The sequence below is a fragment of the Brassica napus genome, chromosome C4 (genome assembly GCF_020379485.1).
Source record: "Brassica napus cultivar Da-Ae chromosome C4, Da-Ae, whole genome shotgun sequence".
NCBI lineage: Eukaryota > Viridiplantae > Streptophyta > Magnoliopsida > Brassicales > Brassicaceae > Brassica > Brassica napus.
Window position 1 is genome coordinate 792,606 of NC_063447.1, and position 12,569 is coordinate 805,174.

Sequence of the window (12,569 nt, forward strand, 5' to 3'; positions counted from 1 at the left end):
GGGGTTAACACATAGATTTTGAATAAAAATTAAAAAATATGAAAGTACTGTTTTAATCCATAGATGTATTCATCACTAATATATGAAGAAGGTCAAAGAGGTTTGTAACTTTTCTTTTCTCCGTTTCTCTAGAAAATATTGATTTTATAGTTGTTAGTTCACCAATTTAAGGAGTATTATGAAGTTTTACTAAATTAATAAACAAAAAATTTAAACGATGCCCATGTACCATGAAATTGAGTTTATTATACATTAATACAAATGTAGAATGTGTTTAGAAATTTTAAAAGAACACAAAAGATCATAGGCTTAGTATATAGAGTATTTACCGAAAACTCAATATTTTCGTAGTGGTACACACAGATTTTGAGAAAAATTCAAAAATATGAAAATACTGTTTTAATGCATAGTTTTATCTTTCACAACATATGATGAAAGTCAAAGAGGTTTGAAACCTTTGTTATCTCTGTTTTTCTAGAAAACAGTGATTTTATAGTGGTTAGTCAACCAATTTAGAGAGTATTATGAAGTTTTACTAAATTAATTGACAAAAAGTTAAAACGATGCCCACGTACCATGAAAGAGAGTTTAATATACATTCATACAAATGTAGAATGTGTTTAGAAATTTTAAAACAACCCTAAATATGATAGGCTTCAGTATATTAAACATTTGCCGAAAAACTCAATATTTTCGTAGAGATTAACACATAGATTTTGAAAAAAAAAAATCAAAAAAATGTGAAAATACTATTTTAATGCATAGTTGCATTCTTCACTAACATATGATGAAGGTCAAAGAGGTTTGGAACTTTTGTTGTTTCCGTCTCTCTAGAAAATAGGGATTTTATAGTGGTTAGTCCACCAATTTAGGGAGTATTATGAAGTTTTACTCAATTAATTGACAAAAAGTTAAAATGATGCCCATGTACTATGAAAGAGAGTTTAATATACATTAATACAAATGTAGAATGTGTTTAGAAATTTTAAAATAACACAAAAGATCATAGGCTTCAGTATATAGAACATTTACCGAAAAACTCAATATATTCGTAGGGGTTAACACATAGATTTTGAGAAAATTTCAAAAATATAAAAGTACTGTTTTAATGCATAGTTGCATCCTTCACTAACATATGATGAAGATCAAAGAGGTTTGGAACCTTTATTGTCTCTGTTTTTGTAGAAAATAGTGATTTTATTGTGGTTAGTCCACCAATTTAGGGAATATTATGTAGTTTTACTAAATTAATTGAGAAAAAGTTTAACTGATATCCATGTATCATGAAAGAGAGTTTAATATACATTAATACAAATTTATAATGTGTTTAGAAAATTAAAAAAAAAACCCCAAAGATCATAGGCTTCAGTATATACAACATTTTCTAAATAACTCAATATTTTCGTAGGGAGTTAACACATAGATTTTGGAACAAATTTAAAAATATGAAAATACTGTTTTAATGAACAGTTGCATTATTAACTAACATACGATGAAGTTCAAAGAGGTTTGTAACTTTTGTTGTCTCCGTTTCTCTAGAAAATAGTGATTTTATAGTGGTTAGTTCACTAATTTAGGGAGTGTTATGAAGTTTTACTAAATTAATTGACAAAAAATTAAAACGATGCCCATGTACCATGAAAGATAGTTTATTATTCATTAATACAAATGTATAATGTGTTTAAAAAATTTTAAACAACACAAAAGATCATAGGCTTCAGTATATAAATCATTTACCGAAAAACTCAAAATCTTCATAGGGGGTTAACACTTAGATTTTGAATTTTTTTAAAAAATATGAAAATACTGTTTTAATGCATAGTTGCATTCTTCACTAACATATGATGAAGGTCAAAGAGGTTTGAAACTTTTATTTTCTCCGTTTCTCTAGAAAATATCGATTTTATAGTTATTAGTTCACCAATTTAAGGAGTATTATGAAGTTTTACTAAATTAATAAACAAAAAAATTTAAACGATGCCCATCTACCATGAAAGAGAGTTTATTATACACTAATACAAATGTAGAATGTGTTTAGAAATTTTAAAACAACACAAAAGATCATAGGTTTCAGTATATAGAATATTTACCGAAAACCCAATATTTTCGTAGGGGTACACATAGATTCTGAGAAAAATTCAAAAATATGAAAATATTGTTTTAATGCATAATTGAATCCTTCACAAAATATGATGGAAGTCAAAGAGGTTTGGATTCTTTGTTGTCTCTGTTTTTCTAGAAAATAGCGATTTTATAGTGGTTAGTTCACCAATTTAGAGAGTATTGCGAAGTTTTACTAAATTAATTGACAAAAAGTTAAAACGATGCCCATGTACCATGAAAGAGAGTTTAATATACATTAATACAAATGTAGAATGTGTTAAGAAATTTTAAACTAATACAATTATATAGTTTTCAAATACACTAAAATAAAAATTTCAAAACATTGCTTATCAAAATTTTATAAAACATATTGATTAATAAATTATATTTTGTTAAAAATATTCTCACGCTTTGAAAAAGCAGATCAAAATCTAATTTTTGTTTAATTACCGTCAGGTACGCCATATTTTAATTGAGAAAATGGGAGACTTAAACGGTCTTTGACATCCATATCACTTTTTGGATTAATGAAATTAAAGTCGTGATGTTAACTACATAACATCATTAAGTTGAGGGATGTTGTCATGCATAACATATACTTCGTGTAGTCTGGTATACATTAATTTAGTTTGCATGGCTACCCATGTGATGGTCAATACTTCATGTAGCCATCAATCATTTTTCCTTTCATCAAATATTAAAATCTCATATGAGGAATATATTTGGTATAATATTAATAAATGTAATAGTTACAATAAATTAATATTATTAATACATTGAAAATTTATTTGAACAACAACTCTTCAAAATTATTTTGTATGACCTTAAATATACAAATTTTAAAATCATGTCTCCACATCTATGAAATTTGTCCAACATAAATACACAATTACAAAATATTAGCTATCAAATATTAAACACATGACTTTAAAATTAAAAAATATATATATTTTTTAAAATAAATAAATTTTGAAACGCGAGTTAAAATCTAATATATACTACTATGATTCTGCACTTGGTTTTTCAAGTTATTTACGGAGGAATGCTATTACCTTTCTTCTTTTGTTTTCTTTCTTTAAAAAACGCTAGCATTATATATAATTAATCCAAATTCATCTTTAATATAAACCAATAACCTTACCGCAATATTTAATATACTTCTGTTTTTAAGTTTATTCCAATCCAAATACACTAGAAAAACTAACCAATTACATTTCTCTTTTTTTTTGTCAAACTAACCAATTACAGTATAACCTCTTTAAATTAATACTCTATAAATTAATATACACTAAAAATCTCTATAAATAATATAATTTTATAATCCTAAATTGAGTTTTTTGTTCAATTAGTATATCGATAAATTAATAATCACTATAAATTAATAAAAAATATAGCTTTGGTATAGTCTCAACATTATTAATATATAGAGGTTTCACTGTACATTTTTCGGGTTTAACAAATTTATAAAATCCAAAAAGTTGTTCAAATTGAAGTCAATTGAAATATTTATCTTTGTAGACTAAATATTATAAAGCCTATTTTTAAAAACACTAACATAAATATTTGATCGAGAACTTTCTTTGTATTTCTTTGGGTTAACAATCTATTTCCCCTACGAGAACTATCATATAGCATCAGATTCCCACCAAACTATGACTTTATGCTTAATCTCCATGAATTAAAAGTTTCAAATCTATTTATCCCTGAAACAATAGTTCGAAACTTAATTATCCATAGAAAATGGTTTTAATTGGTTTATTCTAAACCAACTAAACCAAAACAAAACCCAATTAACTAACAAATACAATGTCGGGTTCTCCGCCTCTAACCCATCACACATCGCCTTCGAGCATCACCACAATCATTCCTCCTCCGCGCGACTAAACGCAGTTCCTCCGGTGGAATCTCCATCACTGTGAATCATCATCATATATGCTTAGACAACCATTCTCTCTCCGATTGTATCTTCAAATCTTGCGGCTCAGTTTGTCTATCTGTTCTCGAGCATCCAAAGATGAGAGCTGTTCTAACGCAAGTTGGGTTAACGCAAGCTCGAGTGCTGTTCATCATTATCATCTCATATGAGGAATATATTTGGTATAATATTAATAAATGTAATAGCCACAATAAATTAAAATTATTAATACATTGAAAATTTATTTGAAAAACAACTCTTCAAAATTATTTTGTATGACCTTAAATATACAAATTTTTAAATCATTCCTCCATATCTATGAAATTTGTCCAACAAATACACAATTAAAAAATATTAGTTATCAAATATTAAACACATGACTTTAAAATTAACAAATATATATATTTTTTTTAAATAAATAAATTTTAAAACGCAAGTTAAAATCTAGTATATACTACTACTAGGATTATGCCCTTGGTTTTTCAAGTTATTTACGGAGGAATGCCATTACCTTTTTTTTTTGTTTTCTTTCTTTAAAAAACGCTGGCTTTATATATAATTAATCGAAATTCATCTTTAATATAAAACAATAACCTTACCGCAATATTTAATATACTTCCATTTTTAAGTTTATTCCAAGCCAAATACACTAAAAAACTAACCAATTATATATATATATATATATGTATGTAATCGATGTGTCAATTGTATATGAGATATTGCAATTAAAGAATTGAAGAAATCATTCCTAATTAATAGTGGATATCTTTGACGATTTTTTTATTCTGTGTATTGAAAAATATTTTTTTTAATCAATGAGTTTAAGAATGGGTGTTCTCTAAAATTGTTATATAATTCAATGAATCAAGTTGTGGTTGATGTTTTTACAATCTCAAATTTTATTCTATTAAATATGTAAAATATTTAATAAATTACACTATGTTGAACAAAAAAATTAAATCAGTTTTTATAAAATTATTTAAAAAACATAAACAGTGCAAAGGATCAAAAATTATATTATAATTGTGATCTAATCTCAAGTCAAAAAATAAGTTGGAACCTAACAAAAATACAAATAGAGCTTCGTAATATATATTTCAAATTATTTTCACAAACACAAACCAATATGACAAAATAAGTTGCATCTTCTATTCACAAATTTAAGATAGAGGAATAAACTATGCAGTTATAACAATTTTAATAAAATATTTCTCATATTAATATCAGTTATTTAATTAACATAGTATAAAGGTGGGTCATAATTCTTTCCACTCCCAGAAATTTAGTACACCATAAAAACAAATAAAATAATTTTGAACTTCAAAATATAGATAAAAATGGAATTATAATTTCTATTAAAAATAAATTTGTCAATCAAAAATAATCGAGTAAAATATTAAAATACACATGTTTTCATAACGAACCAAATAAATTTATAATATAATTTGAAACTGTAAAACATATTGATTAGGGTATTTTTGGTATTAATAAAATCAGGACTGTATCAATAAAAAATAAAGTGAATATCCGACCAAAAACTTGTTGCTCAAGGCTGTATCAATAAAAAATAAGGATAGTGAATATGAGAGTAAAGAACCTAACCTTGGTGGGCAAGGCTATTTCTCTGTATTAATGGAGATGTTTTAGGCGGAGAAGATGGAAGATCATTAGATCTCTCTTGGCTTTTTGTTTAACAGCACTTATCATGTCTTTGTTTCTCAGCCGTCTCCGCCTTGAGGTGAGAAGATCCTCCTCTGTTTCCCTTCTTCTCTCTAAGGGCTTCTCAACTTCCTTGCGGCAAACCCCTCCTTGTTCCATCATGGGCGCTTTTCCTCGTGAAGACGGCGGTCTAAGAAGACTCGCAGTTGCCTATGCTCATAAACCTTCCGTGACTCAACTGGACAAGGTGATACCTTTGGGGTTGGGGTTGGTGTTTAACTGTTATGATGATGACGACGAGGATGATGAAAAAACCCTAACGATAGGGGCATCTCATGGGTGGGTAGCTACTCTGAAGAAAGATGGAATCCTGCGTCTACAAGACGATTTTAACCCTGTGGCATCGGATGCAAATCCGAAACGTATCCCTCTGCCTCCTCTTGTGACTCTTCCTCATTGCCAAACCAATATCATCACCAACGTGTCAATGTCATCATCTTCTCCAGAGGATGATGAGGACTGTGTCGTGGCTGTCAAGTTCTTAGGACCTCAGCTCAGCTTTTGCAAACCAGCAGCTGGTCAGAGTAGACCGGAGTGGACAAACATTAAGATCGAAAACCCTTGCTTCTTCTCCTCCCGTGTCATGTATTCCGAGAAAGACAACATGTTTCGCATTCCCGGATCTGGAGGACACCTCATCGGGTCATGGGACCCTTGCAATCCCAGCGATGACCCCAAGCTGCACAAAGTAGAGTTCCAAAACCTTCCTAAGCTTCCCATGGCCACACGTGAGCTTATGGATTCGTGCTTCACGAGCGAGCACTTGGTTGAGTCAAGACCCACCGGTGAGACTTTTTTGGTTAAGCAGTACAAGAAGACAGCCAAGAACAAGGAAGGTGTTGACATAATGAAAACAGAATTTTTAATGGTGTTCAAGCTAGACGATGAAGGAAACGCTGTCTGCATTCAACGCATGGGAGATCTCAACATGTTCCTCTCAATGTCTGAACCTTTCTGTGTCCTTGCTTCTTCCTTTCCTGGCATGCTCTCTAGCACCGTTCACATCTATGATTATGATGATATGGGATATGTGTATCTGGATGACTTCCCCTTCCACATCTATAGTGTAAGTGGTCCACATCTTGTCCCTTATCAGATTCCACCTCAAGATATCATCGAAAACTAGTTTTGTAATGTTGTCTTTTGTTATATGCCTTCTCTTTGGAGAAATTTCTGCTTTACTACTCTCAGGGGCAATATTACTTTTGAACTGCTATATCCAAATTATTGTTATCTGCTCCTTTGAAATTATTTTGATCTTATACTAATCTTGTGATAACAACTAACTGCATGAGATGAAGCATCTCTGAGTTTTGTCATTCTATTAATGCCAATTAATCGAATATTGTCACTCTTCTCAGCCAATAAGTAATGTTTAAACCTTTAAGCATGTGTTTCTTTTTTTGGGGGAAAATTTTGCATCAAATAAAGTTGTGGTGTGAACAAATAATAGCTATCATTTTTCGTAATTAATTACACAACTAATTTTGTAGAGAGTTTTAGCCGGCATGGATGGTCGTATGTGATACTTGTAATTTGTAAACCCTTCACAGACCAAAAAACAGAGTAACACATAATCCATGTGAAGGGTTTACAAGTAAATTGTGTATAGTATTTTTTAAACATTGAACAAAACAACATATAGTAATACTTTTCATATTTACAAACCCATTAAAAGAGTTACAGATTTCAAGAAAAAAATAATAATTTACATAAGAAGCTAACGTGACGTAGAAGCTAGAGCAACCGCTTGTGCCCACATCTTTAGTCTCGCCTTAACCTCCTTCGGATCATCTCCAGGGCTTGAGATACATACGCCAGTTGGCAATGGGAGAGTTGCTGCCACTACTAGTAGTCTGAGTCTCCCGGTTCGACCCGTTGGATACTGAAACCCGACCCGAAACTTCAAGATCGAACCCGAGATCTCTACAAGCCTTCACTTCCTCAAAACCCATCTTCATTGACTTCTTTCCTCCTTTCACCTTTGAAAAAACCGTCAACTCTCCTTCCCCTCCTCTTACATAACAGTTTCCGTCTCTGTCACTGTCTCTCTCGTCACCGTTAAAATTAAAACCGTGACCGTACCTTTTTTGGTTAACTAACGTATCGACGTTCATCACCTCGTTATCTTTCTCTAAACGGGTGGATACGTTGACTTTTCTTCTCCCGCGAGACATGATCGTTGGGAGAGTGTAAAACCCTGCAGATTCCATGTCGGAATCTGAATCTTCACCGTCAGAGATCTCTCCATCAGCCTCGGCTCCGATGTCGTTGAAGCTCTCAAGAGACATCTCAGACATGAAGTTACCCAGTTCCGAAGGTTGACTTGTGAAGTTATCTTCATCGTCGTCGTGGAATGAGCTCGTGCAGATAGATAACCTATGTTGAATACGAGTTTGGTAGATCGAATGATAATGAAATGGACTCGGTTTTGTGGGTCTTACAAAGACGTTTTATTCAAAAATATGAGATAAACGAACGAGATTACAAAGATATTAAGGAAAGAAGGAAAAGGTCGGAGCTTTGTTGAAAGACTCAGACGGAAACACTAAGCAGAGCGATCGGTCGTAAACCCTAGATCTTGCCGTCGGTGTCTTAGTATCTGTTTGCGGATCCCTTTCTCTTTCCCTTATGTCCTCCTTTTATAGCCTCGGTCCGTCTTCCTTTTGTTTGCCCTAAAGCTAGTTCTCCCTAAAAGCCTAGCCCAATTTCATGTTGAAATGGGCTTTTGAGCCGAACGAGAGTTCGTCGAGCCGAAGTCGACCCAGTCAGTCGATCGGTCGCGAGACCAAGCTGATCGATCGGTCGCGAGACCAAGCTGATCGATCGGTCATTTAGCCGGTCAATCCGTTAGCCGAGCTGGTCTTGCCTGGGTTCGTGTTGTTAATTTAAGCTGATCGAATGTGTCTCCAAGCCGATCGACCGTCAGTTGCGCTGGCCGCTCAACTTGGTTGCTGATGCTAATGGGCCGAATCCTGTTGTTCGATGGGCCTTGCGGGGAATGCTAAATTTCACTCCAACAGTAAGGCCCCCCATAGTCCACTTGCGATGGATCATGGTTCGTCGTAATGGGGTGGCAAGAATTGGTTCTGAGAATGACGGGTTCGGTACTGCTCCGACCGATCGCCCGATGTATCTTCATACGTCTCTTGGAGGGCGATGGATCAATACGCTATGAAGTTTGGAAGGGCATTGTCCGGTGCACAGTTGCTTATCAGAAGGATGTCCTGGCTCCGTTTATGCGATAGATCGATCGGTCAATACGCCTAGATTCTTAAATCTCGATCGATCGATGCTGGATGTTTGTGCGGGCGTTCCATGCTCGATAGCTAACGTCCACAAAAATATTTTCAACTAAGTCATTGTTGTCGATCGAGTGCTTTTCGCTGGTCGATCGATCGATTGACCGCCGTACTGTTTTCATGTCTCTTGTTATTCCCTGTGAATATTCGACCATCGATCGGTCGATACTTATCGAATGCTCCGTGCTCGATTCACAGCGTAGGAGCCTGTCAATCGATCGGTCTGATCTAGACGTGGGAATTTGTAGTGACACCTTGAGTGGCGCAGGGAACGAGGCGATCGATGGAGTTACTGGCGGAGGTGTAAAAGCTTAGGGTTTCTGAATCTTGTTGTGCGGTCGATCGCTCAGACGTCATTGTGCTACAATCGCCTTTCGTCCGTTCGATCAGTCGGGTTACGCATTGTCCGATCGATCGACCATTGCAAAGGCGCACGTACATAGCCTTTATCGACCGTTTGGTCGCGGTGCAGATGCGTTAGGGACTCCATATTTTGACTAGTCATCCTTTGGGGACGAAGCTTTGGCAGTGCTCCTACTCTTATGTTAGGGCCGATAAAACTTCTTTCGAGGATCCGCCAGATGAAAGCTTACGTGTTCTATGGAACTCTGATATTGGTAGTTGGCTAAAGTCGAATTGATCGATGTCTCAATTCTGATTTTAACTTGGTTTCTTTTCTTTTTGGCCTTGCAGTTCCTCATCCGTATCGGTCCTCTGGATACTATCGGTCATCTGGAAAGATCTCCCGAAGGTTGTAGTACTTAGTCAACAGATGTGGGGAAGCTTCGACCGTCAGAGGATCAGTCGTCAGTAGAAACGCATCGCGAAAGGTACTTTCTCGCCGCTTTGTTCAATCGATTGACAGCCATCATTTTCCTCTCACGTTGGCTACTCTTTCTTTTGTTCTAGTTGATTGGGCGCAGGACGTCCCGTGTGTGACAACGACCGGGAAAAGGATAAAACTTCCACTCATGGGGAACATTCCAAAGGTATATCCGAGTTATAACGAGATTCTGCTTGCCCAACTTGGAGGCGAGAGCTTCAGTTCCATGTCTGCGTCCGAGGGAGAAGACGCCGAACCTGCCGTGGAAGTGGCGGCTGACGGGTAAGACATTGAGGTTACGAATCTGCTGGTTGAAAAGACAGACGTTCCTACGGCCGATGCCTCGACGGAAGGGTTGACTGAATCAGCTCCCGGCGTCATTCCGTCGAAGAAGAAAAAGAAGAACAAGTCTTCTAGAAAGGCTGTGGTCGACTTCGAAGGTGGGAAGAATCTAGCTGAAACAGATCAGGTGAAGGGCGATCGCTCGACTAACGAAGTGGATGGTTCCGACGACCTGACCGAGAGGGATCCTGCTGGATCGTTTGGTGTGAAGAGGAAAGAGCCGACCGGTGGAAGTTTTCCCGGTCCTGGCGAAGGAAAATGCAAGAGGTCTTGCGATCGTTCTCCTCCTTTTCTTAAGGAGATAGCTCTGCCGGCTTCTCGCTTGCTGCCTTGGGGAGGGTCAAGCCCTCCATATGACAGGTTTGTGTCAGTTTCATCCGAGCGTTGGACCTTTTTTTATGAAAAGGATGCGTCAGTTGTTAACAACCCCGATGCATGCTCTAAATTAGTACGTCGGACCCAAGGTGGTACGCATCTGATGCCGGTGGTCCCCGAGCTTGCATTTCCAAATGGATTTATCAAGTCGGCTCAAGCTGATATGGAAGTAAGTCCCCAATTTAATAAGTGTCTTTCGGTCTCTTCCAATGTGCATATGAGTCGATCGTTACATGGGTGACTGACCATTGTCTTTTTGTCTATTTTGCAGGCCATCATTCGTCAAAACCAGCTCATATTGGACTATGAGCAGGCGCTGTGGAGAATGTCTTCAGATCTCTCTAAGGCTGAAGCGGCGATTGAAACCAAGGATGCGGAGATTGAGAAATCTAAAATGGATGCGCTGAGCAAGTCCAAAGAGATGATCGCCGAGCGGACTCGTTATTATTGCGAGCATAAGTAATCTGCCGAGAAGGGCGAACGTCTTGAGGAAGAGTAACGGATTGCTCGGGGCGAGATTGCTCGATTGGAGACGGGGAGGGTCGAAGAGGCTGAGAAAGCGAAGAAGACGCTGGATCGCGTGAGGCTGAGAAAGTGAAGAGATGCTGGATCGCGTGAGAAGAGTTGCATTAGGGCCGCAGCGACGGATCACTTTGATAAATTTAGGAGATACATGGCTGACCGAGATAGGCACGAGGAGAAACTCCTTCTTCACAGCCAGGCTTTCGGGACCTTAGAAGCGATGGACATGTTGGAAGATTGGAGGATGCGGAGCAGGGTCTTATTGTCTCCTCTCTCCCCCGTCTTGAGCCGCTCCAAGGTTTGAACCAGTTTGGTTCAAACTTAGAGATCGTTGATTCAGAGGCTGTAGCTGCTCTTCGGTATCCCGCTCTCGAAGTTGAGCATCTTGCGGCTTCGTTGGGTCGGAACAGTTTCGATCGAGCGAAAACTACTGTGTCCGAAGGTCGGGCAGCTAAGCTGTCGGAGGGAACGGAATCTGCGGGGGCGACGGGTGCTGCCGTTTCAGATTTGGTTGCTGAGGATCAGTCTCCTTGAGTTGACTGAACCGTCTGTTGCTGTTTTATTACTTATATTTTATCTTTTTGTTGTGGCCTCCAAGTTGCGTCCTTCGATTGCTTCGATACCCTGCTTTCGAACGGTTGTTGTATTCTTAGCTTTTTGCTCTTTTGGATGTTGATTATGCTTGAACTTCGACACGTTTTATCAGATGTTTTATGTTTACACCTTGTTCCATGTAAATTGCAAATGGTATATCCGACCAAATGTTGAGGAGAGATAATGCCGATCGATCGGTCACCTATTTGGTCGGTTCTCCACTCGTAGAGGGTGTTCGTGGGATGTGTGATGTGCAATCATTCGGTCTGTTCGAAAGTGATGTACAAGCGTTCACATGATGCCTTTTGTGACCAAGTTAATGGTGTTGTGATGTGCAGTCATTCGGGCTGACCGAAAGTGACGTACAAGCGCTCACATTATGCCTCTGTGACCAAGTTAATGGCGTTGTGATGTGCAGTCATTCGGGCTGACCGAAAGTAACGTACAAGCGTTCACTTGGCGTCCCTGGAAACATATGTTCCATGTCGATGGCGTATGTTTTGGTTTTAGGTTATAGTTGGACCTGAAGACATGCTGCCTACGTACCCCGGAAAGGGGATCAAGCCATTCGTAGTTCGATTTGACCGAATGAAAGTTTAGTGGCCGAACGAAAGTGATGAAAGAATCATTCATTCGGAGCCGAGCGAAAGTGACGATAGAGTCATTCGTTCGGTGTTTTTCTTTTTTATTTTTTTATTTTTTAGCGGCAGACGGCTGAGTATAATACTTCAGGAGGTTGGCGGCGTTCCAGGCTCTCGGTACTGGTTTACCAGTCGAGGTTTCCAATCGATAGACACCGACCAATTACGACCTTGACTATCTTGTAAGGACCTTTCCAGTTGGTTCCAAGTGTTCCTGCTCTCCACTCCTTTGT

General features: G+C 37.0%; 1 protein-coding gene and 1 pseudogene across 1 annotated transcript; one reads left to right on the forward strand and one right to left on the reverse strand.

The window, feature by feature from the left end:
• The first annotated feature begins 4,191 nt into the window (after positions 1–4,191).
• On the forward strand, positions 4,192–6,999 carry LOC106390796. The gene has a single exon (XM_013831334.3). It carries the CDS (start codon positions 5,724–5,726, stop codon positions 6,861–6,863), a length of 1,140 nt encoding a protein of 379 aa, XP_013686788.2. The 5' UTR covers positions 4,192–5,723; the 3' UTR covers positions 6,864–6,999.
• Positions 7,000–7,377: 378 nt separating this feature from the next.
• LOC106392453 lies at positions 7,378–8,391 on the reverse strand (annotated as a pseudogene).
• Between the last annotated feature and the right edge of the window lie 4,178 nt (positions 8,392–12,569).